Here is a 27,283-nt window from a genome sequence, read left to right as displayed (position 1 = left end):
GTGTCCTGTACTGTTGTGAATTGGTTTATTATTGCATGCTGTAAGTTCAATATCATTTCTTCGGGCCCTCAGGTTAGATTGTAATACCTCTAAGAGTAAAAATAACGCCCTTTCAAATATTTTATTACTTTATTTTTTATCTAGGAAACCACAGGCAGCTGTTTTCTAGTTTTAAGTAGGTAATGGTACATCCCCACATTTACTGTCACTAATTAGAAAGACTTTACTACACTGCTTATACTGATCATGTGTTTTGTAAGCATGTCTAACATTACTAGCCAGAGGAAAATGTATAATGTCCAAAACTGTGCCTGATTCAATATAGTGCAAGTGCAGTATGTTTTTTCTACTATTTTGTAATGGTGTCCAAATAAAATGTGTTGTAAAAATCCCACAATCCAGTGCAATACATAGTGTTCAAACAACATAGTATATTGAACAAGGAATAATCATAATCCATTGTTTGCTTTAAAGACTAGTATGCGGTGTCTCCAGGGAAGAATGACGTTCAGATTGTTTATGCGATGCAATCTGCTGTAACACAGTAATGAGCTCACACACATAACGAGATGTCTGACTTCATTTATTACCTTGTCAAATGTATTGGCTGTTTTCATTATTTCATATAATGTTTTTGCTAAGCCATAGATGCCTAGCTGTAAAACACAATTAAACCTAATATCTTCCATATCACTTCTTTGTTATTTTCTTACACCAGGAAGCTCAGAGGCTTAATAATAAGTTTAAAATAGGCTAATAAATGTATTACACAAATACAACAAGAAAAATAAAATACACACCAGACTTAATTTCAACAAATTAACAAGTATTTGAATTGTTTCTTGAATTTGTTACATTTTAAATTAACAAGAAATATGTTCTATAAATCACGTCAGGGCAAAATAAGACTTCATTTAAAAAACACAATACCATATGTGTACCAGCTAAAACACATGTATTACAGAATGATGCTGAAGATAATTACAAACTTTATTTTATAATGCCTGTTATGCTTAATGTGTGTATAACATAGCACAAAAGTGTGACAAATTAAACTATGTACAATTAAAAACAAAGGAATATTAAAAGTGTTATGTGAAGTGGTTGTACACAGAAACTGTTAGCTTCTAAGTTATTTGAATAAGTTATGTGTTCAGTGATTCAACTAAATTACAAACATTTCTAATTCACAAAATGGCTTGATTTTCATATTGATTCTACACTCAGCTGGATATGGTTGTTTTTCTAATAAAAGTAGAAGAAAACAACACAAGTAACAGGTCTAACCATGCAATACTTAATAATATTCTTAATGTATGGGCTTAATTGTTTCTATATAACAGTGTCATAATGAAGGATTTTGTAAGCTGTGAAGAAAAACAAATTTTTAAACTAGCTATTGCCTCCTGAAATGTTTTAGGGAGAAAAAGTTATGTCCCATCCCATAGACATAGGGGATTAAAGCTGTATAGAATGTTGCAATGAAGAATTCCAGTTCTGACCAAGCAGGAAAGTCATACAGATTAAACGCCAGGTGACGAGCGAGATATAAAATGCAGTATACCTGGAATATCATCATTGCAGCCAATATGCCAATTGTGCTCCGATGAAACACATTGGTGTGGTCATGATGATGATGATGATCATGATGATGGTGATGATCATCATGATGATGATGATGATTATGATGATGATGGTGATGATCATTGTTTGCAGCAATGGTAGCTGGTTCTGAATTGTGGTGTAATTCTGCCACCTTTTGCTGAATCATCAAAATCCTGATAATTAGAGAACTTGTCCCTGTCACAATGACAAGCGGTATAAGGTAACAGAAGAAAATAAAAAGGAACCTGTAAATATTGTTGAGAATGGGACAGTTGTCTCTTGGACACTGGAAAAAATCAGCTGGGCAGTCTGAAATAGTGGAATTGTACATGTGATGCCAGCTATCCAGGTTTATGATGTAAGTTGGCACACTAGCGAGAACAGCTACCAGAACACACAACAGACTAAGGCCGACCCCTATCTTCATGCTGTCCATAAAGATTGGTGTGATTATCCGCATGGCAGCATTGTGCAGTTTCTGATAGCGGTAAATGCTGATAAGCACCGTGAAAAAGATGCTGGCAACTTCTCCAGACAAGGTCATGAACTTCAGTACACCGCAGGACAAAATGCTGATGCTGTGGGTAGAGCGAAGAACAATCATGTCGTAGATGTCCACAATCATAATCTCCTCAAGATTTGACACAGCTAGTCCAAGCAGAAACACTTCAAATGTCTTCAGTCGAGTCATCTGGAGGATTGATACAATCAAGACAGTATTTCCCAATACACCAATGACAGAAAGCATGATCCTCAGCACCAACAGCCCAAAGATAAAACTCTCCATCAATCTGGTTGGCAAAATGACGAACTTCAGTCACTGTGAAGCTATACTCTGTTCACACTATGATGCAGTGCAGTTAGTTATTTTACCTCCTCCTTGTCTTTCTGCCTCAATGAATCAAAGTATATCTGATGTCAGGAGATCTTCAAAACCTTACTGGCTGCTCACTGGTTAATTGGGGCTTGAGGAAAAGCTGAAGAACCAAGAGGACTGGGAGCCATGTAATTGATGCCTTAGAGCTTTGCCATCTTAAGCAAGGAACTTGATGTCTTTATTTTTTCTGCAAGGCTTAGCATTCCTTATTCAGCACAAAGGGGACGATTGATTGTTCAATCTTGTGTGGAATTTATATGAGCTTTCATAATCAATGTAAACAAAGTCATTCAGAGTATTTTGGCATGAAATTTGGCATGTTTATTTTGTACAACATTGTTTAGGAATGATAGAAACTAGACACACAAAGTGTTCAATTCTTCAATATGCTCCCTCATAGTAAGTTATTGTTGTATATTAAATGGTTATGGATAGATTTACATATTCCTGAGACTTTGTCTTACAATTCTGTCTAATGTTTTGACTTAAAACTTGGTTTGTGTACCTGTTTTAAATTCACTATATGATTACTTATGTGTTTCTTTGTAGTCTGGATGACTTAAGTATCAATTTACAATGTAGGAACAAATATCTAAATATAAAATATAAAAAATATATAAAAATAAAACAAACGAAATTGTAAAATAAAATATCCTTCATATTTTAAAAGACTATTATGTCAAAAACTACAACGATCTAAACCAACATTCAGTGTAAATCTTAAATATGGAGTAAACTGAGTATAGGTGTAATAGACATATTAGTGGGTGGGTGAGTTTAAATGGAGATGATGGGATTTGTTTTTTGGGAGATAAGAAGCCCTTGCATAGCCCATGTTGAACACACAGTAATTTTCCTTTATGCACAATTTAATTGAAACCATGAACAAAAAACACGCTACTGTCCCAGTGTCAGAATTAGCCTTACTTCTTACTATCACTAATCTAGTACGTTTCGGTGCACACAAATGAAATCGTGTTGTTTTATAATGCTAACTCGTAGTCCATATGTCTCAGGCAGTGTCCCAGACACAATTTAAGGCAGTCTGAATAAAGTTAAGCAGTTTTATTATCAACCTATGTACATCACATACAGAGGATTGAAATTGCGTTACAGTCCTTTCCAACATTACAAAAAGTACAGCAAAATAAGATTATACATATAAAAGAATAGGAGACAATAAATGCACAATACAACAAGGTCACAGATATAGACATATGTGAGACAAGAAACACAAGAAAATAGTGCAATATAAGAGTGAGTGTACCAGTTAGGGGAAATGATTGGGGGGGATTAAAGAGGGTATAACAAGTAAACATTAGTGCAAATATAATTAGAGGTATAACAGTTAGAAGCTTAAGGCTGGTAAAGTAAATGGGTGCATACAGTTATTTCAGTAAAAATGTCCATTTTAAATAATGTGTAGTCCTAGATTATGTTTAATTCTTGTCTTATTTGATAAACGTTAGACGGTTTAATCACAAAATTATGGTTGGACTGGCGATTCCTTTTGAAACATACAGACAGCGCCAACGTAGCTGTCTAGTTATTAATGAAGCTAACTAGCTAAGTAGCTAGCTAGGTTACTAACTAGCTAGTTACCTAGGTTACCTCACAGGTACCTACAATCTTCATCACAGACCAAAACACAGTTGAGCCGTCTACCAGAACCTTGAAGCTGACTATAGACCTATAGCTAACTATAGACCTCAGCGAGAGACCCATGTACTCAAACCACAGGTCTAAATTGTGCTGTTGATGTATTTATAACGTGTCAGTAAGCCCGCGGTCTCGGACTGTTAGCGTGTTTAGCATGCTAGGCTAATTAGCTACAGTGGTTAGCATACAGGCCGAGGAAAGGGAAAGTTCATAAACCCCCGCTCGGGTGCTGTAGATAATGTAGATAATTATATAAACAGGGGGATATCAACAAGTAGACGCTGGATAAGCACAAGTGAGCACGATTCGTTTAGCAATGTTAAGAGTTTCAGTTCGTGTAAAGCTGCAGCAGGCAGTTTAGCCTAGCTTAGCCTCCGGCATACAGTGCCGTGGGCCTGACCCCACCTTCCCTTAGCTTCTCTCTTTTGCTCTGTTTTTCTCACGTTTTTATTTAACTACACTGTGTTAAAAGTTAGCTTACTGTATTTTATGTGGTTTGCTGAGGTCGACGTGACTAAAATGTAACCCATTTAAGTTTAGTGTATATGTATGGTAGGTCAAACAATTTTAAAACAGCTTTTCACCACATGGAACATATTTTATTCATTTAACAAAAAAAAGAGTGCTGTAGAAATTAAACTAAATACATTAATAAGAGAAACATGTATAACTACACTATCTACTTATCAATCAATATTTATCATTGATGGTGATCAATACATAGACTATAGGTGGAAATCAAAATATAGAATATATTTAAGATTTAAAATACAGTACCAGTCAAACGTTTGAACACACATTCTTATTTAATGTTTTTCGTTATTTAATTTATTTTCTACATTGTAGGTTAATAATAAAGACATGACAACTATTAAAGAAAACATATGGAATTATTTAGTAAAACAGTAAAAAAAAAAGTGTTTTCCCCCAAAATTCCCTGATTTAAACCTGATCGACTGAGATGGTGATTTGATATGCGCTGATGAAGCTTTACAGCGTGAAGGAAAAGCAGCAACTCTTGTTCAGCACTTCCAGGAACTCCTTCAAGACGCTAAGAATTCCAGGTGACTCTCCCTCATGAAGACACCGATATTAAAATATCGAGAGTGTGCAGATCTGTCCTCAAAGCTAAATGTAGCTACTTAGAAGAATCTAAAGTATAAAACATATTCTGGCTTGTGTAACACGTTTTGTTTACAGAATAAATCTGTATGTGTTCCTGTATAGCTGTAATGCCTTCAGTATTGAATTTACAATGTAAAAATTCATAGTATAAAATAGTATAAAACAAATATGATACACCGAATCAAATAAATAAAATAAATGAATAAAATAACACACGTGGGTAATTTATATGAATCATTTCTTCTTCTTTCTACTCTTTATCTTTATGTTCTTATATTACGATAACATCCAAACAAAAGTCCGACATATTCACGGGGCCAGCTTATACTACTATCTGCAGTAAAAGAAAGCGGAGTTTTTTCAGTGTCTTCCATCTTTTACTTTCTGAAAGACTGACTGGGTCAGTTCACCAGGAACACACTCCACCTCTGGGGGCCTGCACTGTCCCGGGTGCCGCCATGGTTACTCCTACGTCACGCACGGATGTGTGTGTGTGTGTGTGTGTGTGTGTGTGTGTGTGTGTGTGTGTGTGTGTGTGTGTGTGTGTCTGACATGAAGGAGCACGCTGCAGCTCGACGGGAGAGAGAGAGCGGAGTGAGCGCGCGGCGGAGAGAGTTTAGCGGTGCAGTTTTAACCTGGTTCTCCTGCTGATCGATTAAAGGCAAGTGTGTACAGGCTGCAGGTCGCGCGCTTTGGGGTGTTTAGGGCGAGTTTTGTCCGCTGGCGGGCGATTTGAGTGGCGCTGAAAGCGCGGGACCGACTCCCGCTTTTCCAGGCGTGTTTGTGCGGGAACAGCGCGTCGCCGCGTTTGTGTGCATGCGCGGTGGCAGCTCTTCAGCCCCGCACTTCCGCCGCGCGCTCGGGCCTCCATTGGGGAGTTTGTGGTGATCGTTGAAGTTGCTGTAGCCTTGTGTTAGCTGGTCTGTCTGGGAGCTCTTGGATTAATATCTAGACCCGCTCTGCTGCTCCTGAGAGGAGAGGATCAACACTGTCAACGTAGGTGCACGATGAACCGTTATAGACGTTATTAACCGTTATCGGTACTGAAAGTTATGATTTGGCGAACGTTAGTTAGTTAACTAGTTAGCTTAGCTAAGCTAGCTAGCCGACACCGTTTTCGTAAGCTACGTATGTAGCCAAACAGCTAGCTAGCTAGCTAACTAGTTAGTGTTAATTGAGTGGCGAACTCGATATTATTTCGAGTGGCTTAAAACACTTTCAGACTTTTATGTTACGAGTGGAGTGAATATCAGCTGTGTCACATTATAACCAAACAGAAAGTTAGAGCTCCAGTTCGCTAGGTTAGCCATTTAACTAATGACTAGATAGTTACAGTTAACTAATCTAGTTATCCTAGCTATCCTAACGCTGTATTGCTTCAAGTAACGTTAGTTAACTAATGATTATCTTGATAGTTGTCTAATCGGTCGATTATTTGCCCGTTTTGTCGATTAGTCAACTGTTATTTCTGCAGCTTTTCTTCAGTTGTGTCGTTTCGAAACAAGGATTGTCGACTGAGGTAAACACAGCGCTTATACCGACTTAAATACACAGCTTACTGTTGACTTTAAGGGTCTTTTTTACTAATTTGTTATGTCCAGTTTTAACCTAAATTTGACGTTAATCTAGTTATTTAACTTAATGACCGTTTAAGTGGAGGTTAAGATAACCTTAATGTCCAGTTGACTCGGATTCTTTGTTTTCCAGAGTAAACCTGAGGAATAAGATAATTTCTGTTAAAACTGAGGAACGTTTTTATGGTGGTCTGGTTGTGTTGGTACTGTTGTGACAAGGAGGAAAAGAGCTGTCAAGATTTTTTCTCCTTCTAGATCATCTTTCATAATACGGTTTAACTGTTTAGCACATTTTTAAATGTCAAACCACAAGCAGTATTGCCATTAACTAAAGGTAGTACGACTGGACATCTTAAAAAGTGTGAACAAAGAGTCTACACACAAACCAAGTTATGTACTGTTTAATAAGTTTTTTAAATTGTTATTGTATTTTATGATTAGCCAATGTTTAATCTCACTGAGTGCTGTGCATTAATTAATTTGGTGCTCCAACTTGGATTTGATATTTGCAGTTCTGCATCTGCTAATTGTATTCCATTTCAGCAAAACATAGTCCTTACTAAATCGTATTAAACATGTACAGCGTCACAACTACAAGCATGTTTACTCACCCAGAACATCCTCATAATCGCTTTTAAGACATCCCATTGTAAATCCATAGACATTAATATGAAGTTGCCCCCCCCTCATCCACTCTTCTCTTGCAAGAATTTGCAGTGTGTCTGTAGCAGTTTTTGCCCATTCATCCAGAAGAGCATTTATGAGGTCAAATAAACACTGATGTTGGACAAGAGCATCTGACTCTATATTGATTCATCCCATTCCTGAACCATAAATTAAAATTCTAAATTGCTACTCCACTGAACTTTCTTTCTGTATTTAACTTTTTGCTACAGGCCCAGACGGTCTGACAAGTAAGCAGGAATAACATGTGGTTTGTTATGATGCATTTTGTTGCACTTGCAGTTTTCCTTGTGTGTAAACATACACTCCTAGGTTAAAAACTCATTCAGCAATTCAGATTAGAGAAAAAAAGTAGAGATATAAAAACACCCTTAGGGCGCCTTTAAATACACCAGAATGTTTGTTAAAATCAAGTTTTTTTTCTAGGAGTGGTTTGCTGGACAGAGCTACAGGGGATCAATTTCTCAACTTATAACATTGTCCACTGCTCATTAGTGTCATTTGTAATTAAATATCTGTTAACATGACATTTGTATATAATAGGGGTGGGCGATATGGCCCTAAAATAATATCATGATATTTCATGGTATTATCGCGATAACGATATCTTGGCAATATGACAAAAAAAAATACACTACTGCAACAAATCAAAACGTACATTCATTATTGTATACAATATGATATGGCACACCTCTAGCTGAGATAAAAAAAAAAATACAAGAATTTTTACAGATTTGTAACAGAAGTCAATGATTCAGAATGTCATGATACTAATAATAATAATGCACTCCAAATATCTCCAGATATCCAGGATTAAGGAAAAGTTAATGATACTGGACAGATATAACCTGTCTCTAGTAGATATATAATAGGACATGAGAAAAGTGTGAATTTTTCTTTTACTTAAAACAGCAAAAAAAGTAGTACCCTGATTTGATAATTAGGGGTGAGTGTTATGGCACGATATTTCAGGATATAATATCGTTCACGATATTTGAAACGTTTGGCGATATTATCGCGTACGATATGATATGGCACACCCCTAGTATATAAGTATTAATATATTGATGTATTGATATTTTGGATGCAGCTATATGAGGGCAATGCTAGAGTTAAGTAATTAATTAATTGTTTATGAGAAATGTAGAACTTTCTAGTCATATCTTTATTTGTAATTTCTTCTCTTGTGTTTTTGTTCAATAGGATGCCAATAAGACAAGAATTACATTTTACCAGCTGATTCCTACCACTGCTCTCACAATTATGGAAGTTGATGTTAATGCGGAGAGGCTGACTGGAATGTCCTGTTCAATATCTACTCCAACCTCAGTTTCTGACTTACTGATGCAAGGCCAAATGGATGATTGTAGCAACAACAAGACTGTTTCTGGGAGCAAGCAGGCAAGCCAACCTGTTGTCTTACCTTTGGTAACATACTCCAAAAGTCCTACACAGAACGGTTGCACAGACAGTAATATTACTGCTGTCCTGGAAAATGAAACAGTTTGGAGTCGGTTTCACAACTTGGGTACAGAGATGATCCTTACAAAACAAGGCAGACGGATGTTTCCCTGCTGCCGCTTTAGACTGAGTGGATTAGATCTGGACAGGAAATACATGCTGGTTATGGATTTTACACCTTTAGATGACTTAACCCACAAATGGAATGGAAGTACATGGGAGCCTGCTGCAGTGGCTGAGCCACATTTACCTAGCCAGGTGTGTGTTCACCCAGAGTCTCCAGCCATTGGTCAGCAGTGGATGGAGGGTCCAGTGTCCTTTTATAAGGTGAAGCTAGCCAGCAACCCCATAGACGAAGAGGGTAGTGTGTTTCTACAGCCGATGCAGCGTTACCAACCGAGACTTCATGTTGTTCCAGTAGATTCTGATTCACAAGAGGTTTTTGACCTTGACAGCCCAAAGGTTCAGATGTTTACCTTTCCTAAAACAGAATTCTATGCAGTCACAAGCTACCAGAACCCACAGATTACTCAACTTAAAATTGACTGTAATCCTTTTGCCATGGCTTTCCGTAAAGACAGCCAGAGTCTTCGTCTGCTTCAGGACAAACTTGGAATGTGTCCTCCTGGTAGCACTCCTACACAGCTTTCTGACCAGAATTTGACCAGCTTTAACAGTGATCGAAACAGAAAACAAAGCACATTAAAGGAAGCTCTCTCACCCTGGATTAAAGAACACAGGTACGGTCAACTATTCTCTCAACAACAAAGCAAAATTGGCATAGAAATTAAAATAATCAAAATGGTAAATTATTGTATGTATGTATGCAATTATTTTTTCAGGTTATATAGTAGCTGTTCATGTTTTTTTTTTTTTGCCCTTTTGCAGTGAATCATCATATCCTGAAGATGGACCGGGCATTTTAGCTAATCTGAAACCTGCAGCTCTGAGTCATCTGAATGGTGCTGTTTTGAGCAAAAAGGCAGTGGATTCCGGTGAAAATGACGAGCCATCCTTGACAACCCCTGCACTAGATGAGCAAGTCACACTTTCAACTGTTCAACACAGTGTCAAAACATCCATTCAAGAACCTCCACAAGCTATTAATGGAACTGTTTCTCCTATGAGCACTACTGAAAGCGCAAAACTTCTCTGTGAAGATGCTGTTCATTCCCAAATTAGCAATCTGTTACACACGGAACCGGTCACAAATGCTCCTGTTTTTCTGTCTCAGGGAAGAATGAAGCTGAAGTCTGCTGTTGCTTCATTTGTCAAAACACCTTTCCGGCATAACATCCCTCTGCATTTGAGACGTAGGCCTAAAGCTAGAAAACCCAAAAATAAGTGGTGGACTAATGTAAGGTATTCAAGACGCAATCCTGTATGTGCTACTCCTCAGCGTGCTACTCCTAATGTTACTTTGCAACCAGACCTTGAAGATGTGGAGGGGATGCTGTTTGTGTCTTTCACTGCAAAGGTATGGTCATACATATGTTAATTTCAACAACCAACATGAAGTTTAATACTTGTTCATATACTCGCTAAAATGTTTTGTTTGTGTATTTATTGTATATTTAAAAGGAGGCCTTGGATATTCATGTTGAAAACATGGAGCATATAGAAACATGTACGTCTCCACTGCCTGAAACTCCGAAGCATTCAGATACTTCTCAAATTGAAGGTATTTCCACTGATGCTGTTTTGGCTCACATTCACTGTTTAGGGCCAGAATTGTTGTTTTTATTGTGTAGGTGATACTTCCCTATGTTCTTTATGATGTTGATTTGTATTTGTTTGATGTATAAAAACACAGTTACAGTAAAACAAAAAAATGGCATTGTGTGAAAATAAAAACAAATCAATCACACAGGTAACAATTTAAATGATAGCATTTCCCATGGTAAAGGAAATGCAGACATATACTAGTTAGATTAGTTAACTGTAGTCAACTATAGTAGTAGTAGTAGTTTTTACATTTTACTGCATGTGTATTAAAAGAAAATTATCTGTATATTGTGGTAAATGTGATCTTAAAAGTATCGGTACTGCACTGCACTGCCCTGTCTTTTAAATTATCTTGTCTTTTGGATTTATTGTATTTATTGTAGTGTTAGTCTTATGTTGCACTATCATCACACCTTGCACTTTATGTTGTCTATTGTTTGTTGTCCCATGTTGCACCATGGTTCCGGAGGAACGTAATTTTGCTACACTGTGTACCTGTACTCAGATGTAATGACAACCAAAGCCTCTTGACCTGAAAATGCTCTCTTTTTTTTCCTTGACATTTATTTTTTATGTTGCAGAAGAAGTTATGATTTCTGTGGAGGAGAGGATTTCTCAGTTGGAGAGTACTTTACTGATTCATCTGAAACAGCAGAAACACAGACAGGTCATTCATCCACACCTGCAGGAAGGTGTGTAGAGAATGCCCACCTGCTTTACATTAAGCCCAGTTAGTGTTGAATGCCTAAAAAAGGGCGTTTATTTTTAAGCTTGTTTGGGTAGCAGTTGATTTGTGCATTTTTTTTATTTTTTACAGTTGGCATGAAGTTGAGCCTTTTGGATCCAAAAATATCAATAGACTTGCAGTACCTTGGTGTGCGCTTGCCTTTTCCCAGCAATAGTTACATTGAAATAAATTCTTCAGCCACTTTCCTTGGTGAGTAAAGAAAAAGAGGTAGTGTAAAAGTAGTGTGTTTATGGGAATTATTTTATGAATGACTCTTCAGTAAAAGTAATTGAAATAAATTACATTTTTCTTGTGTGTAGATGGAGGTGGCTCTTTTGTGTCTCGGACTGGAAAAACAAATGATCCCACAAAGATTAAAGGCTGGAGAGAGAAGTTTAACAAGAAGACAGTGCAAGGTACTTCTGAAGGTAAGTGGTTATTTTGCTGAAACCTTCGAGCTATGGTCTTTTCATCGACATGTCCCCTTTGGGGGAAGACAAAATTTTGTTCAAACACTTTAAACAGTAAGCAAATGTTATGCACGTGTTATGGTCCAATTTGGTTGTCTGAATTAGCTGGGTTTGCCTTTTTTATACAGAAAAAATACAGAAAGGTAAACCTCTCCTATTAAGTGTTGTTTAGAAAGCCTTGGCATCCCCCCCAATTTCTTTTTATTATTGTCTGTGAAATACTTTCCTGAAAACACAATGTTAGCTGCACAAAAGTTGAAAGTGACCTCACTGCTATGGCAGACTTTGTACAATCCAAGTCTACACTGTGCATGTGTTTATATAAGCAACAATTGAAAGCACCTCAGCAAATTTTCTGCGTCCAGTTTGAATTCAGCTTAACCTGCAGCCACAGTTTGTTTACTTTCCCACCGTGAAAAAATTCTGATGCCTAAACATTAGTTGTGAATTAATAATTAATTAAAAATGTTCTGCCGTTCACACTTTGAGAAACCCTGCAATAAAGCATTAATGATAATAATAATGATACAATTATAACTGCAAGTAAATAGACTTGCTTTTTGTCTTCTGTTTCCTAACAGGTATGAGGAACAATTCTGCATTCTGCAGTGACATGTTGGACGAGTATCTTGAAAACGAGGCGCAGCAGATCAGTGATCGTGCTGCGGTCCTTTCTCAGGGCTCTTCAACTCCAGTTTCCTACCAGTTGCCTTCCAAGGGCAGCAGTTATGTGGTCACTTTGAATAGTCTACTCAAGTCTCGATCTACATCGTTAAACAAGGTTCAATACAGCCGTGTAAACAACAGCCAGAATAAACCTGTTGTTTGGAGGGCTCCAAAAAAATGGTCATCGTTCTATTCAAAAGGACCACAACAAACTACATTTGAAAACAAGAGAAGTAATTTTGCACATTCATGTCAAATTGATCAAGCCCGCAGTTTTCCTGACCCACCCAGTAAACTTGGAACAAAGAACCAGGCTATCAATCCTAATCTGAGATGGAGCTATAGTTCGACACATGCAAAAATGCAAACGCAGAGCGTACTTCAGGACATGGAGGAAGAGGCACTTTCTTTAGGGAAAGTCCGTACACACATCACCACAGAGAGAGCCAGCTTTGCTCTCAATTCACTGCTCACATTTCAGGTATGGTATACAGATTGTTCACTTCAATTAAAAGGGGAGGTAGCTGTTTTTCTGGGCAGTCAATTTATGTTTAAATTTTGTTGTTTCTAATATTTGCAGAAATCAGGAGTAAGGCCTAAATACTACATTCGCCATCATGAAACTGAATGTCCTGAAGAATTCTGTCGGCTGGGCTGCATCTGTGATAGTTTACACAGGGAGATTCGAGGGCCCACCCACTGCAGGCGTGTTCAGTGCATGTTTGACTGCCATTGCTTCAAGCACAAAGTTCTTCTGATTCGCCCTCCAAAAGTAACAACCTTACATCAGGGCAGGAAAAGAGCTCTGATGGCTTTTCGTAAGTATCCTTGTAGAACTGGGGTGTGCAACGGGTGCTAGAGTTCAGCACAGTTTGTTGAGTTGGGGAGAGAATTCACGGCATGGCACGGTGGCTTAGTAGTTAGCACGTTCGCCTCCCATGATGTGTAATGTGCTTGTGTGTAAAAACATGTAAATTGTAAAGTGTCCTTGGGTTTCTAGAAAGGCGCTATATAAGTTGAATTTCATTCATTCATTCAAATCAGGTGTGCGTGAGCAGCAAAATGCCTTTCATGCATGGCCACTTCTGTGGAAGAAGAACTTTTTTTGTTTTATAAATGGAACTGATTAACTGAGCAAAGGGTATAAACTCTTTTTTTTAATTACTATTAATTATTATTATTATTCATTTTCAATGCCTGACTTTGTACTTAGTATGAGTTTAATTGAGCTTTGAATTGAGTTATGAGGTTCTGTTAGTAAGTTACAGGTTTTTAAAAAATGGCTATCGTGCTAACTTAAAGTGAGCTAAGCCTAAATCTGTATTATGGTTTTAAGAAACTAAAGCTTCAGACCGAAGTATAGTTAAAACAAGGAAAGTCACTTCTGCATAGAGACTCCTCCGTGATGGAGCTGGTGGAAGGGGAATAAGGATTGTGGGAATGAGCTTGTTTGGTATTGTTTGTGTGTAGATGCCTTTTGGTTTGTATTGTGTTCATACTTCAAACAAAGCACACGAGATTCTCTAGTCAGCGTTTACACTTTAATGATCCACATTGTCATTATTTGCACCAGTGGTTGGTTTTATTGAAACCAAAGCCAAATACTACAGACGCAATCTTGCTGTTTTATTATTGAGTTTTGTGTTGTGTAGTGTTGTGTTTACACTAGGGATGGGCGATATGGCCCTAAAATAATGTTGCTATATTTCATGGTATTTTTGCGATAACGATACTCTGAGCGATATGACAAAACACTGAATGAAAATTCAGTGCAACAAAATGAAAATTAAATATCTCCTTATATCCAGGATTAAAGTAAAATAAATGATAGTGGACAGATATAATCTGTCTCCAGTAGATTTATAATGGTAAATGAGAACAGTGTGATTTTTTTTATTTTGCTAAAAACAGTAAAAAAAAAAAAAAAAAAAAGTAGTACCCTGATGTGGTAATTAGTGGTGGGTGGGTGTTGTCTATGTTATTGTGTATGACACAGTATGGCACACCCCTAGCTTACAGAAATGTAATAAATCTAAAATCATTTAAAATTCTAACCATGACTTATCCTTTATTGTTTTAAAGCCATTGCAGATCCAGAGAGGGGAGACAGACCACCACCTGCTACAAGCATTACTACCTTATGGAACAAGAGCACACCAGAACATGACCCGGAGCCTTTATTTGTTCCAAACCCAGCACTTTCTTTTAGAGCAGCTCCTGGAATGCGCAATTATGTCCCGCGTCTCATTCCTCAGGTGTGACAGATAGGATAAATAATTTCTTGATTTGTTTGTTGTATATTTGAATATAGAAAGCTCATACATTTTATTTTATTTTTTTTATAGTTGCGGGAAGAGGACAAAGATCCTGTGTACCTTTATTTTGAAAGCAGGATGACATGTGCTCGTGTGAGAGAGTACAACAGTAATCCCCCACCTCAGGTACACATGTTACCTGGCAAACGTACAAGAGAGAAGCAAACAGACAAAGTTGTAAGTAGCATAATTGTAGCTGAACACTGCTCAGATGTGCAAGTACACATCTTTTTTTTTTAACTGTTTGTCTTGCAGAAACCTTTGTTATACAATGTTCTGTTTCTGTTTTAGAATGATTGTTTTGAAGCTGGTGTTGCACCCACCTCTCAAAACAGATCAGGTTGGTATTTGAGATTTTGTATTATATTGTTCCAGCTATTTAACAAAAACGTGGAATAAATAAAACTACAATTTGAGTGAAATTTGGATTCAAATTAGTCTTAAATGATTATGAGCTTGTCTTACACAGTAATAATTGCAGTCAGTTTAGTAAATGAAATGATTTAAAACATTTTTTTTTACTTAGATATAAGTGCCACAGAGACTGTAGAACTCCGGGAAGCTGCACCCACTGCAGTGGGACCAGATGAGCCAGTTCCCACTAAACTACTGGAAATTCTCTCAGAGTGTAACTGGGAGCCCCATCGGAACTTGGTGCTGAGTGGATTGTTTGGGCGCATGAGTAATAACCTCCTCTCAGAGCCTTTTTGCCTTGGCACATACAAAATACAGCTTCTTTCTACCACACTGGAAAAAGGAGATAATCCTACAATCACATATAAGGTGTGTGTTTCCCGGGCTCCGGAAATGAACGTGACCAGTGATGTACAACCCGCGATGAAAAAAAGAACGAAATCCAACGTTTCAAAAGCCAGGGAGAAACAAACACAAACCAAAACAGGTAAGAAACTTTAGAATGTGAAGTTTTGAGAATATGGGCTACTTCACTAGTATGTTGTTGAACAATGCAGTTGATCTTGAACAGGAACTACAGTCTCTGCACCAGTGGCGTCTGAGAAAAAGAGCAGCTTATTGATTGACAATCAGGCAAGGGTGCCAACTTTTAAGAAACCATCAAGGATTTTCCCCCTGCTCTCTCACTCACTTCCTGCTGGGTGTCTCAAGGCAGCGAAAAAGAAAGCAGAAGGTTCTGCTTTAGGGCTAATTAAGGTAAACATAAATTCCAGGCCTAGGTGTGTGTGTGTGTGTGTGTGTGTTTTTTTTTTTTTTTTTTTTACCATTTAGTTTTTATCTTTAGAAAAGCAGAACGTTTTATCCGGGTTATGTGTGTTTCAGGTCAATGGCAAAACATACAATCAAGCAAAACTGTCACTGGGTCAGATGGGAGCACTGCACCCAGCCAATCGCGTTGCAGCATATGTTACTGGTAGGCTACAGGCCAGCAGAAATCAGTGGAAGGTCAAAGCTGATGCACCAAAGCCGCATGTTAACCAGGCTCCTGTTGTTCTACGCAAAGTAATGGGCACTGCAAAGCCAATTCCACCAGCATCTCAACAATCTCTTCCAGCCGGTACCAGTGAGCTAAACACAACAGTGCTTACAAGGACAAGAAAATCAAAGGTCACTCCCTTGGATGCCCTTTCAAAGCTTGTTGGTAGGTTCTGTCTACAGTGTTACAACACCAATAATTCAAGGGGGAAAATTTATCCCAAAAATATATATATATTTTTTTATATATGTTTTCTGTTTTGTTTATATTTGTTGCCCAGAGTTTCAGTTTTATAAAGAGTATAATATATGCCAGGTGCGTTCACACTATATCTTTAAATTCTGCTGTATTTAAATGATGATATTTTGTTTTTAGTATTGTGTGATATTAAATATGGAAGCAAAATCAGGAGTGGTAAATATTTGCTCAAAGCACACAGCTTACTAATTTATTATTTTTATATTGGCAGTGATTTATTCCAAAATAGCACACTATTTGAATGCTGCTGCTGCACCTAAACACTAGGAAACATATCTGTAAAATTGGGGAAATACTCATGATTATATTACTGTGTTTTAGTCAGTGTTCAGTATCAGGTATTGGACGTTAAGATGTGGTAACCTATGTGAAGTTACACAGAAATATTAGTCTTGCCAGTTGCATGTTTTTTGTTGGAAGATGGCCTTTGTTGTCAGCAATACCACTCCAACACCTCCATACCTGACACTGTGAATCCTAATTGTGAAAAATATATATAATTTTCTTTTTCTTTCAGTGGACAGCACCTCTCTGCAGGAAGATGCATCTGTAATATCACCAGCTGCTACAACTCTTGTGGTGTCTGCGAGCCCAACATTTGTTCATCCCACTGTTCCACCTTCCAGTGCTGCCAGTACATCTTCCACAAAAGCTGCCATGCCTACTCTCCCATCTGGGCAGCAGGTGGTCCTACAGCATTTACCAGGAGTGCCAGGGTCAAACTTTCTTTGTCAGTATAATGGCCAGTTACTTCAACTAGTGTCTGTTGCCCAAGGGCCTGTTGGTCAGCCACAAGCCAGTTCAATGGAAGGTCAGTGCTCTTATTTACACTTCTGTCATCTCCAGGTATTTTTTTATTTGTTTGGATGACGTGTATAATATATATTTAATTTAGTAATGAATCATATATTTTGTAAAAGTTATGGCACTAATATAATGATGATATTATAGCACATTACAGAGAGAGAAATTTAAATATATTTAAATTGTTCTCCATATTGAAATATCTTGTACATAAATAAATTGAAACAATTTGAGTTTCAACACAAATATGACATTTGTGAAAGATTCATGTAAATGGGCTTTTCTTGTTAAGAAAAACACAATGGCCTATGTTGATGTCCACAAAAATGGTTGTGCCCATGTCCAACATTTGTAGAATACATCAATAATGTAATAATTGACAGGCCTCATAGGAGCTGACTTTACATTGCAAACATTATACTGCATCTGATGTTAATATGCCAATGATTGGATAAGTATAGTATTATTATTGCTGCCATGACACGTTGAATAACTTTGTTTGGCTCTCTGTATCTGCTTTAAACATCAAGAATTTTTTTTGTCTGCACAGGCGGTGGATCACAGTTAACAAGTCTGCCTAAAGACACCAATTCTCTACAGAAGCCATTGGGCTCTACTTTGGCAAAACCATCGCTCATGTCATTTCCAGTCATTGCACCTAAAATCATTTCCCTTTCCGGAAGTAGTGGCATGAATATTGCCAGTGGAACCCCAGCAATTAATTTACAGTCTAGATTCCCTGGTAAAGCAGGGACATTCTCTTTTCGCATATGCCCACCTAGTACGGAGAGCAAGCCTGCAGGATCACAGCAGGGTCCTAAACTTCCTGATCCACATGTTACTGCTCCTTCAGCTTTGATACTCCCTGGAGGTTTCACTCTGATAAAACTCCCTCTACAGTCCCACCCTGGTGTACCAGCTGTTTCTGCAGATGCTTCTTCCTCTGTGTCTGGTTCTGCTGAATTGGCCCAGAAAGATCAGTGTGGAGAACAGGTTGCGGCACAGAGTTGTTCTCTCAGCACTGAACAAACATGTCAGGTCTCAGAAAGCAGTTCCAAACCATCTGTTGCAGAAACATGGAACAATGACTCAACCCAGACGGATGCGACTGGCTTAGGCCAAGGAAACAGTGTCCTGCCTTCAGAAAGTGTTAAAGAAGACAAGATTGTACATAAAACCTTGGATTCAGTGAATGTTAGCGATAAAACTGAGTGTGGCAACTGTGACGTGGTACCTGAAGCATCAGGGATGATGTCCAAAAGTGAGCATGATAAGGAGAAACAGGCAGGGCAGGCAACAGCAAGCAGCTCTGTTTCATCCATTGCAATAGTGACATCGAACAAAGACTCAACACAGGCAGATGCAGGTGATTTAAACAACGACAACCGTGCTCTGACCTCAACTGTTGAAGGTCAAGATGATAAAGACCAGCTTGTGGAAAAACCCTTGGTGGATGCAGTAGAGGCCAATAATAGTACTGCTGGTGGCAAGTATGATTGGGTACCGGAAGAAGCTGAGATGATACTCAGAAGTGAGCCTGGATCAGAACATGAGGAGGATCTGGATGATTGGTCATCTAAAGGAGCAGAGCGAGTTCTGTGGATAGAGGAGGATTCAGCTGATGAAGAAACTGAAACCTTTAGTATAGAGCAGAATTGCAATGTGGCTAATGTTAAAAGTCCAGCTGGCATCAAAGGACATGAAAATGAAAAAAATGAACAAGAATCATCTATTGATGTATCTTTAGATCTTCTTAAACATCCTAATCCATTATCTGTAACCTCCTGTAACATCAGCAGCGGTTCCCCAGCTCATATTCAGACTGAACCCTCAAAAGAACCAGAAAACAAAGACATGGTTGTTAACCAACCTAACATCAATGACCAAGGCCTTTTCCCAAAAAACAACTCTCCAGCTGTCAGTAAAGAGGAAAGCAATAGCACTGTCACACAGGCACATGTAGTTTCCAATGATCTTCACGTTAAAAAACAAGGTCCTGAATCAGATTTGACTTCTGGCAACTTGGTCAACGAACAAGATCCTAGCCCAAAAAATATTCTGCCCATTAGTGGTGAAAACGAAACCAGTAAGAATGCACCAGTAACCGAAATCAACCAGCCTGTGCACAGTCAGCCAAAGTTGTGCTCTGAAAAAAGTCCACAAGTCCTCAATAATGAGGAACAGTCCAACCAGCTGGGACAGACAGAGTCATTTATCTACACTTCCATCAACATCACTAACGATAATGATGATGATGGTGTGGATGACGAAGAAGATGAAGATGTAGACATTGATGGTGATGCCCCAGTACCTTTACTGGCAGGTCAGACCCCAGCAATATTCACTCCGCCAGTTGCACCTCTATCCAACACAGGTTTGGAGAATCTAAAGAGTTACCATGAGGTCCACAGTAAATTAGATAAGCAGTCAGACAACAGTGTTCGGATATCCAAAAGAGTCCATCATTTTGAAAGAGAGGATGGCGATGAAACAGATAAGAAAATGCTAAAGAAAAGGAGAACATTTCCTCAGCAAAAGGAACCACATCCAGACTCTGACAGCAATGAGGACGATTTAAGCAGTGGTGATGATAAGGATTCCATTATTGATTTAGTATCTTCCAGTAGCAGTGAAACAACAGAAGACAGTGTGAGTTGTCTCAGTCATGTAATACTTAAAACTGTTTTGGAAAAATAATAATAGAAATTGTAGATCTTACATTTGCAAAGTTGTGTTTAAATTGTAGGCCAAATTGTCTAGTGAGGAAGATGATGCTGTTGACATTGACGCATTTGAAGAAAATCTACATAAGAGGAGGTTCAGAACGAGCAAAGATGGAGTTGCACGATACAGGTAAAACAACATTAATATGAGCAGTGTACTAATATTTATTTTGATTTATTATCGTCCTCAAATGTATAGTTGTTTAATAATTGTTTGTTTTAGTATTTGTTTTATGAATGTCAAAAATGATCCAAACAGTATTGTCTTTTTCTAAACTGTTGCTATAATATGTAACTGCTACACAGGAATTCAGGGGAAACCGATCAAGACATGAATAAGGTAAGTTTACACAGTAGTGTCATATGCCTTATTGTCGCTTATTTCCACTCTGTGACAAAAAGACCTTTTCTGGATAACATTTCTGAATATGTTTCTGTAAGAATATCTGTAATGTGGGGTTTTTACCACTTCAGAGAACAGATGCTTCAAACAGACTGGATGATCTGCAGGTGATTGATCTAGAAAGACCTCTAACACATTCAGAGAAAGAAAGAGTGCGTCGAGGTGAACTGCGACTGTCCTTTGCTTCACTGAAAGCAGCCCTGAACATTGATGAACCAATTAAAATGTGCAAGCATGACATTCTCATTCAGGTTGGTGCTGTGTCTATTCTTTTATGAAAAAAAAATACGATATAAGAATTAATTATTTTTTTGCACATTTTTTCCAAATGGATTTTAGTATAATATAAAAAAATGTATATTTTATTACTAGTAATTATAAGTGTGTAATGCATTTTGGCACATTGTCATTCTCAAAGCATATTTAACCTTTATCATAAACTCACAGTAGGTTTAAGAAAAGAATAAAATTTTCTGACTTTGTTGCAGGCCCATCTCATGATTCAGGCTCTAAAAGACCGGAAACAAAACTTAGAGGAGAGGAAACAGGCGTTGCTTCAGAAACAGTCATCTTATATTAGTAGGATTGCGCAATTATCTGGTAAGATATTTGTTGTATTTTCATATACTGAAATATTTTTGTGCATGCCACAGTGGTAAAGTTGATATTAAAGGATAAAATTCTCTTGTACATAATGTCACAATTACACAACTTTACGTTTTTCACTTTCTGAGAACGGGAATTTGCCAGTTGTTTACATTTTGTCAAAATTTTGATAAAATGGCCAGAAATACTGCAGCATGAATTCATTGACTTAAATTAAAGAAGATCAAAGTTGCCATTTTGGAAATAAGGGGTGTCATGCATGACCGTAATAACATACAGTACTTTAAGAGGAGTTTGGTTTGCATGTTGTCTAGTTATGTCATGTATACAGTCAGACTGTTTTGTATACTTAAATGTTAATTGAATGAAGGGTACTGTATTACTGTTTGTGGTAGAGAGAATGAGAATTTTTTAATTCTGTAAATTTTTTAAATGCTGTTCGGGTCATCCATAACTACCCACAAAATCTGATGAGGTACTTTTATACCCGCCCAACATGTTACGATTACAGCACATCCTTCACTTATGCCAGCATAACTCACTGTGTTAGCACATGTTCAGTGAAAAAAGACAGTTACTAAAAGCATAGCCAGTTACTGTATTTTTTGCACTTTAAGGCTGACTGGATTATACGGCGCGCTATCAATGAACGTCTATTTTCATATATAAAGGTGCACTAGATTATAAGGCACTTTATGCGACACTAGTAAGGAATAGGGGTGTTGTCATGTTTTTCTTCTAATTCAGTAGGACTTGCCACTGGGAGGAAAGACCTGTAAAGCTAAGCTAAGTTAAGTAAACAAAACTGCAGTTCTTAAACAAAACATTTTATTTTAAAGTCAAATATGCGATGGATGTTAATCTACACAGATTTCTCTCCTGAAAACTGATTATTTAGGTGAACACTTTTGTTTACTTACAGTGAGTTTAGATTTGCAGATTCTCTCAGACACAGACTCACCACGGTTAGCAGCATATGCCGCCCAACAGTGTTATAATGAGGAACCATGAGTTTTCCGGTAAGCCATTAGCTAGCAGTTCATTCCACGTAGCTTGTTTTAACATGGTAAACACGTAGGCTACAGTCCGATATACTCATCTTTGAATGACGAAAGAGCTAGTGCCTAGCACGGTTAGTGGGTAACGCTAGGGCGATAATACTCACCTCTGAGCGGCCAAAAAGCTAGCGCTTAGCAAGGTTAGCAGCTAATGCTAATACTGCTCTAGTCTTGAGTGTCTGTGCTGGAGAACTAAACTGAAACTCCTGTATGATGCTGTACTTCAGTGGAATGGTTTTACTGCTCCTCACAACCTGACTGGTAAAATTCATACATAAGGTGCACTGGATTATAAGGCGCACTGACAATTTTGGGGAAAATTAAAGGATTTTAAGTGCTCCTTATAGTGTGAAAAATACGGTATATTTGATTAGAGAATTGGCCAAAGATTACACCTGCAGTACTGGAAAGCATGCTCTGTTCTTTTATAAACTTCAATGAATTTAGGGGCTTTTTCTGATCTTAACAGGAAAGTCAGAGGAAATTGTTGAGAGGAATTTCAAAGAAAACTGTGAGCTTTCAACAGTACCAGCTTCAGTGAAAAGTTCCCAAATAAACCCCCGGCGCCTAGACAGTGATGGCAACCGTCTCCCTCCTCGTCTTGGGCTGTGGAGATCTAATAATTACATACGTAAAAGATCAGAGCAATCTTTTGGACACAGAGGTTAGTACAGTAAGACATAATAGACATGAGACCTGTAGTAAAATATTGAATAAAGATATGTTTAAGATTACAGCTGCACCGTAAATCATCTAAAATGCTCAACTGATATTTATTGGGAAATGGTGTATAAAAGTAATTTTTAAATCAACATGTGACTGTCCTAGGATTCTGAAGGCTTATTTTAATTCCATTTATGTATATAAATGAATGTCTGTTTTGACACAATGAAGCAATCACTGCCCGCATGCTTCTGTTTGTCCTTTATTTTGTCACGGATGTTAAGCAACACAGAAAGGTGAGGGTAATTCATAGTCAAACATTTCTCACCATAACAAACATTGCAAATGTTTTTTTATGCCAGTCTTTTTCTTTTTTGCAGTATTCATGTTTCACTTGAACTGCTGGCCGTGCTTCCCTCGCAGTTTTCATAACTGCACCGTGCCATCCATGTCTATAAGCTTTTTGAGCATAAATGAGCCTTTAAGGTCAAACTTTCTTCTTTTTTTAAAAGTCACCAAAACACTGCTTAAATCAATACATCACATCACCAGAGACCAGGTCACAGTCAGCTGTGGTAGTGCATGGAGTTAAGCTCTGTCTATGTATATTAATTGATCGGCACCAGTGTCTAAATCCTCCTTACTTCAACAGGAAGGAGACGAAAAATTTTCAAGGAAATATCCGAGGATGACTCTGAGGAGGCAGAGCATGTGGATGATCAAAACATGGAACCAATCTCAGTGCAGAGCCCCCAAATAAATCCTGGACGCCTAGATAGTGAAGGCACTCAACTCGCCCCTCGTCTTGTACCGTGGAAATCCAATAATGATGTAGGAAAAAGATCTACAAAGTCTGCTGAACCTTCAGTCACAGGTTAGTATGTTTGTGACATAGTATAGCTGATGCTAACACCTGATACAGATCTGAATATATCACAAGTGGACCTGCTCAGTTTATTTCAGCTATTTGGTCCTGAAACTTATGATCTGATGGGACAGAATCTGTAACAAAGAAGCACTTTCTATAGTTTTCTATAGCAAAGTCATACAATGTATGTAGATCATTTATAAAATGCAAGTTGGTGCATTTGTGAATTACACATTGAAACAGGATTATGTACTGCTTGATATCTAGTGCTGTAATATGCATATGGAACTTTTACAGATGCTGCTGATGAAAGTTCAAATGCTGCCTTACCTGGCCGCCATTTAAATGGATCCTCGCCTTCAGTCAGACCAGGTACTGCAAAGTAATTAAAGCGGGTGTTGCAGCCCTTGTTTGGTGTATTAACAGTACTGATTAGTGCTGCAACAAATATTTATTTCAAGAATCACTTGAATTGTCAGTATACAGATATACTTTTAACATATTAATTATGTTCATAGTACACTGCAGTACAAATGATCAGATTCAATATGGATATGTTTTTTCCTTTCCCTTAATGGAATTGTCTTATAATAAGCTTTTTGTTTTGTATTTTTTGTTTGTTTGTTTTAGGGGACATAGTCTTGAAGCTTATGGCAGAAAAGCCCAATATTTTACCCCTCATACCCAGTAGTAAAAAGCCCTCAGCAGAGCGCAGGCCATCAGGTATGTAACCTTTTATTAATATTTGTCTTCTGCGATGTTTGTGTAAAATTATAACTTGACAATCACTCTTATTAATCTATGAAACTTGTCAAAGGTAGGTAAGCACTTCTAAAACATCATAAAGCAATAGCAAGAATAGCTTTTCTTTTGTGACAGCTCCAGGCTTGGTATATAGAAAAATTGTTATACAACTTGGGTGAAGTGGACAGGATGATGCTCTTGAGACTTAAGTTTTATAAGTTTATATATTTGTTTTAAAATTCTATGACATTCTACCACATCACTCATGCTCAAGTCATGAACATTGTCGATGCCATGATATAGCCAACATGTTGCTGATATGGCACAAAACCCAAACAAACAAACCACATCACTCTAAATGCTTTCATTTTTAAATGATGATCTCTCAGCTTGTCCAGAAACCGTGTCCCTAATGTGTGAATTACATGGTGGGATTTAGGGCATCTTAGGATACAATATTATGATATTTTGCTTTTGATAATAATGATGTTGTGATATTGTGATGGTCTTAATTTCCCCTACAAGTAGTTTTTAACATCAAAGTACAATGTGGTCATGTGATTACGCTATGCTGACATGCTTTTAAAATGTTGTTTATTTGTTGTTTTATAGAAACTGGACCATTGACTGGAACTGGAATGTTGCCAAAGATTGTATTGTATTCTTTTAGCAACGCTGACCCTAAAAAGCTTGAAACGGCTCCTCTGCCAAGTTGTTTTCCGGCTTTTAAATCTGCTGAGGCCTCACCGAATATAGTAGATCTGACAGAAGATGACCCAGGAATAGAAAGCAGTGACTCCTCTTTAATATTATGCAAAGAAGCGGATAATGTTTCAGTGTCAGAGGAATCAAATGAGGAGAACCCAGATTGCTCCTCACTGGTAAGCGAGTGTATGACCGAGAGTAAAACCTTGCCTCAGTTGGAGCAAAAGAAACAGGATACTCCAGAGGTGGTGAATGTTGAGAGAAGAAGGTCAGCTCGGCAAATGGAACGGCTTAGGAGCAGATCTGCAGCATTCTCCTCAGAGAGTGAGTCCAAGGAAAAAAAGAAGAAGGTTATTTGGATGAGGTGCGGTGGCTTTGGATAAATTGTGCTGAACTGCAGCATCTACAGCTTTTTTTTGAGTCTGTACATCTGAGTAGATGCCTACACCTCTCAACTGTTGACAGTTACTCAGTCTGTTAGTAATGTACCATTTTATATTTTTCCCTCCTACCTCGTGGATGCAGTAAATACTCCAGTGCCTAAACTGAGGATTTCAAAAATTCAAACAGCATTTGAACAAAGCATTAAATTAATGTATGAACTTTACCTTATCATTTGGTAATGTATATCAATCCCATATTGGGGTAAAGTTATTAATATGCAGTTTGTATGGTCTTTATGCTTACTGGTACATAGATTTGTACTAATGGGGATCTCACATGACCAGGGAATAGATTTCACACTGCAAATGCATTTGCAATCATGTTTCTTACTGATTTGTTTGTTGATGTAATCCATTACTGATGTAATCCATTACTGATTGATTAATCACTTGTTTGTCCATGTAAATAAAACAGTTTCTCATAATTATGACTTTGACTAAATAATTGCTGTCTTGAATAAAGCTGGCAGACTTCAAAGAAGAAAATGAGTGAGTAAAGCAAAGTGCTTCACTATGTGCCAATGTTTTTCAAGATCACCCAGACAGCAAAAATGTTAAGATACACGTTGTACGTTTTGTTGCTTCAAAAGCACTGACATGCCAAAAGTCATGGCATAGCGATATGTTAACTGATCGCAAAGTATTATCTCAGGAGACGGCTTTGGGAATGTACTCCTACATTTTAAAGTGTTTTATGAGTAAGGTAAAACACTGGCTAAAGAGCCAATGGCAAAATGATAAAAAATCAGTAGTTTAAACAAGATGTGATAGTAGGTCATGATTGGATGGGACGATGCTTGATCCACAGTGTCACATTTGAATGGCACAGTGGGTGGAAAATATCGTGACTGGTGGTGCCAAATTAAAATTGTCCATACAAGTAACTCTGGCAGTAATCACATCAATGTTTAATGCGGGAGACCCCACATGCTTATTCTGCTGGTCAGTACAGCGTTTTTTTTTTCTTCTGTGAGACATTAATTCATGTTTAATTCTGTACTATTCCCAAAAATACTAAAACTGACTCAGAGCTGCTGCAGAGTGCCCCTTTCTATTGGCATAGTCAAACAGTGACTATCAAAATACTTATTTATTCTATTGACTATTATATAAGACTACAAGAAATAATATTTTTCCATCTTGATCACTCTATTTTCACTCTTCTATGTCCTATTATACATGTGTCTACCCTGTCATGGCAAATTGCACAACAGGGTAGACAATGCTTGCAGAAACATTTAATTTAATTAACTGAATTGAATTAAACATTTAATTAAACGTGTTTGACAGAGAGTTCCAGACATTTTTAATTGAATTGACCTTGTTCTATTTTAAAGAGATTTTGATAAGCTAAAATAATTTTATTCAGTATAATATTTTACCACAACAGGGTGAACAGAAGAGCTCAGTCCAACCATTCAGAACCTCTAAATGAAGGTTGATTCAGTGTCAGAATTTCAACATTAACTGATGCCTACTAGGCAATGTTACATAAAGTTTTTTAAGTTGTTTTTCTGTCATCAACCTTAAAAAATGTAATGGAACCAAAACAAAAGAAATGGTTGACTGAATGTTCAAATAGTTGATATTTATGAAAAAAACTCACTATATATGCATGCACATTGTATTTTTCTAAAAGATGCAAAGCCATTTTTATAATTTCAAGAAGA

General features: G+C 37.5%; 2 protein-coding genes across 10 annotated transcripts; one reads left to right on the top strand and one right to left on the bottom strand.

Moving 5' to 3' along the window:
* Positions 1-1,140: 1,140 nt before the first annotated feature.
* On the bottom strand, positions 1,141-2,529 carry LOC103030371 (trissin receptor). The gene has a single exon (XM_022668060.2). The coding sequence runs from the start codon at positions 2,390-2,392 to the stop codon at positions 1,397-1,399; it is 996 nt and encodes a 331-aa protein (XP_022523781.2). The 5' UTR covers positions 2,393-2,529; the 3' UTR covers positions 1,141-1,396.
* Positions 2,530-5,797: 3,268 nt separating this feature from the next.
* magl (MAX dimerization protein MGA-like) lies at positions 5,798-26,038 on the top strand. 9 transcript variants are annotated; one of them, XM_022686908.2, is made up of 26 exons: positions 5,799-5,927; positions 8,728-9,725; positions 9,874-10,462; positions 10,567-10,666; positions 11,295-11,402; positions 11,528-11,647; positions 11,758-11,865; positions 12,489-13,054; positions 13,154-13,391; positions 14,656-14,828; positions 14,919-15,065; positions 15,180-15,228; positions 15,415-15,789; positions 15,874-16,058; positions 16,185-16,503; positions 17,114-17,407; positions 17,951-20,049; positions 20,147-20,253; positions 20,430-20,463; positions 20,598-20,777; positions 21,015-21,126; positions 22,660-22,854; positions 23,506-23,727; positions 24,019-24,093; positions 24,352-24,444; positions 25,078-26,038. In XM_022686908.2, the coding sequence occupies exons 2-26, from the start codon at positions 8,788-8,790 to the stop codon at positions 25,551-25,553; spliced, it is 7,902 nt and encodes a 2,633-aa protein (XP_022542629.2). In that variant the 5' UTR covers positions 5,799-5,927; positions 8,728-8,787; the 3' UTR covers positions 25,554-26,038. The 9 variants fall into 9 exon arrangements, 6 of the variants coding, with proteins under 6 accessions (XP_022542629.2, XP_007232891.3, XP_022542617.2 ...); XM_007232829.4 differs by having other exon boundaries at positions 11,292-11,402; positions 11,764-11,865; XM_022686896.2 differs by having other exon boundaries at positions 11,292-11,402.
* Positions 26,039-27,283: the final 1,245 nt, after the last annotated feature.

Source organism: Astyanax mexicanus, chromosome 1 (genome assembly GCF_023375975.1).
Source record: "Astyanax mexicanus isolate ESR-SI-001 chromosome 1, AstMex3_surface, whole genome shotgun sequence".
Taxonomy (NCBI): Eukaryota; Metazoa; Chordata; class Actinopteri; order Characiformes; family Acestrorhamphidae; genus Astyanax; species Astyanax mexicanus.
Note: the sequence above shows the minus strand (reverse complement) of the source record. Positions and strands in the feature narration are given on the sequence as shown.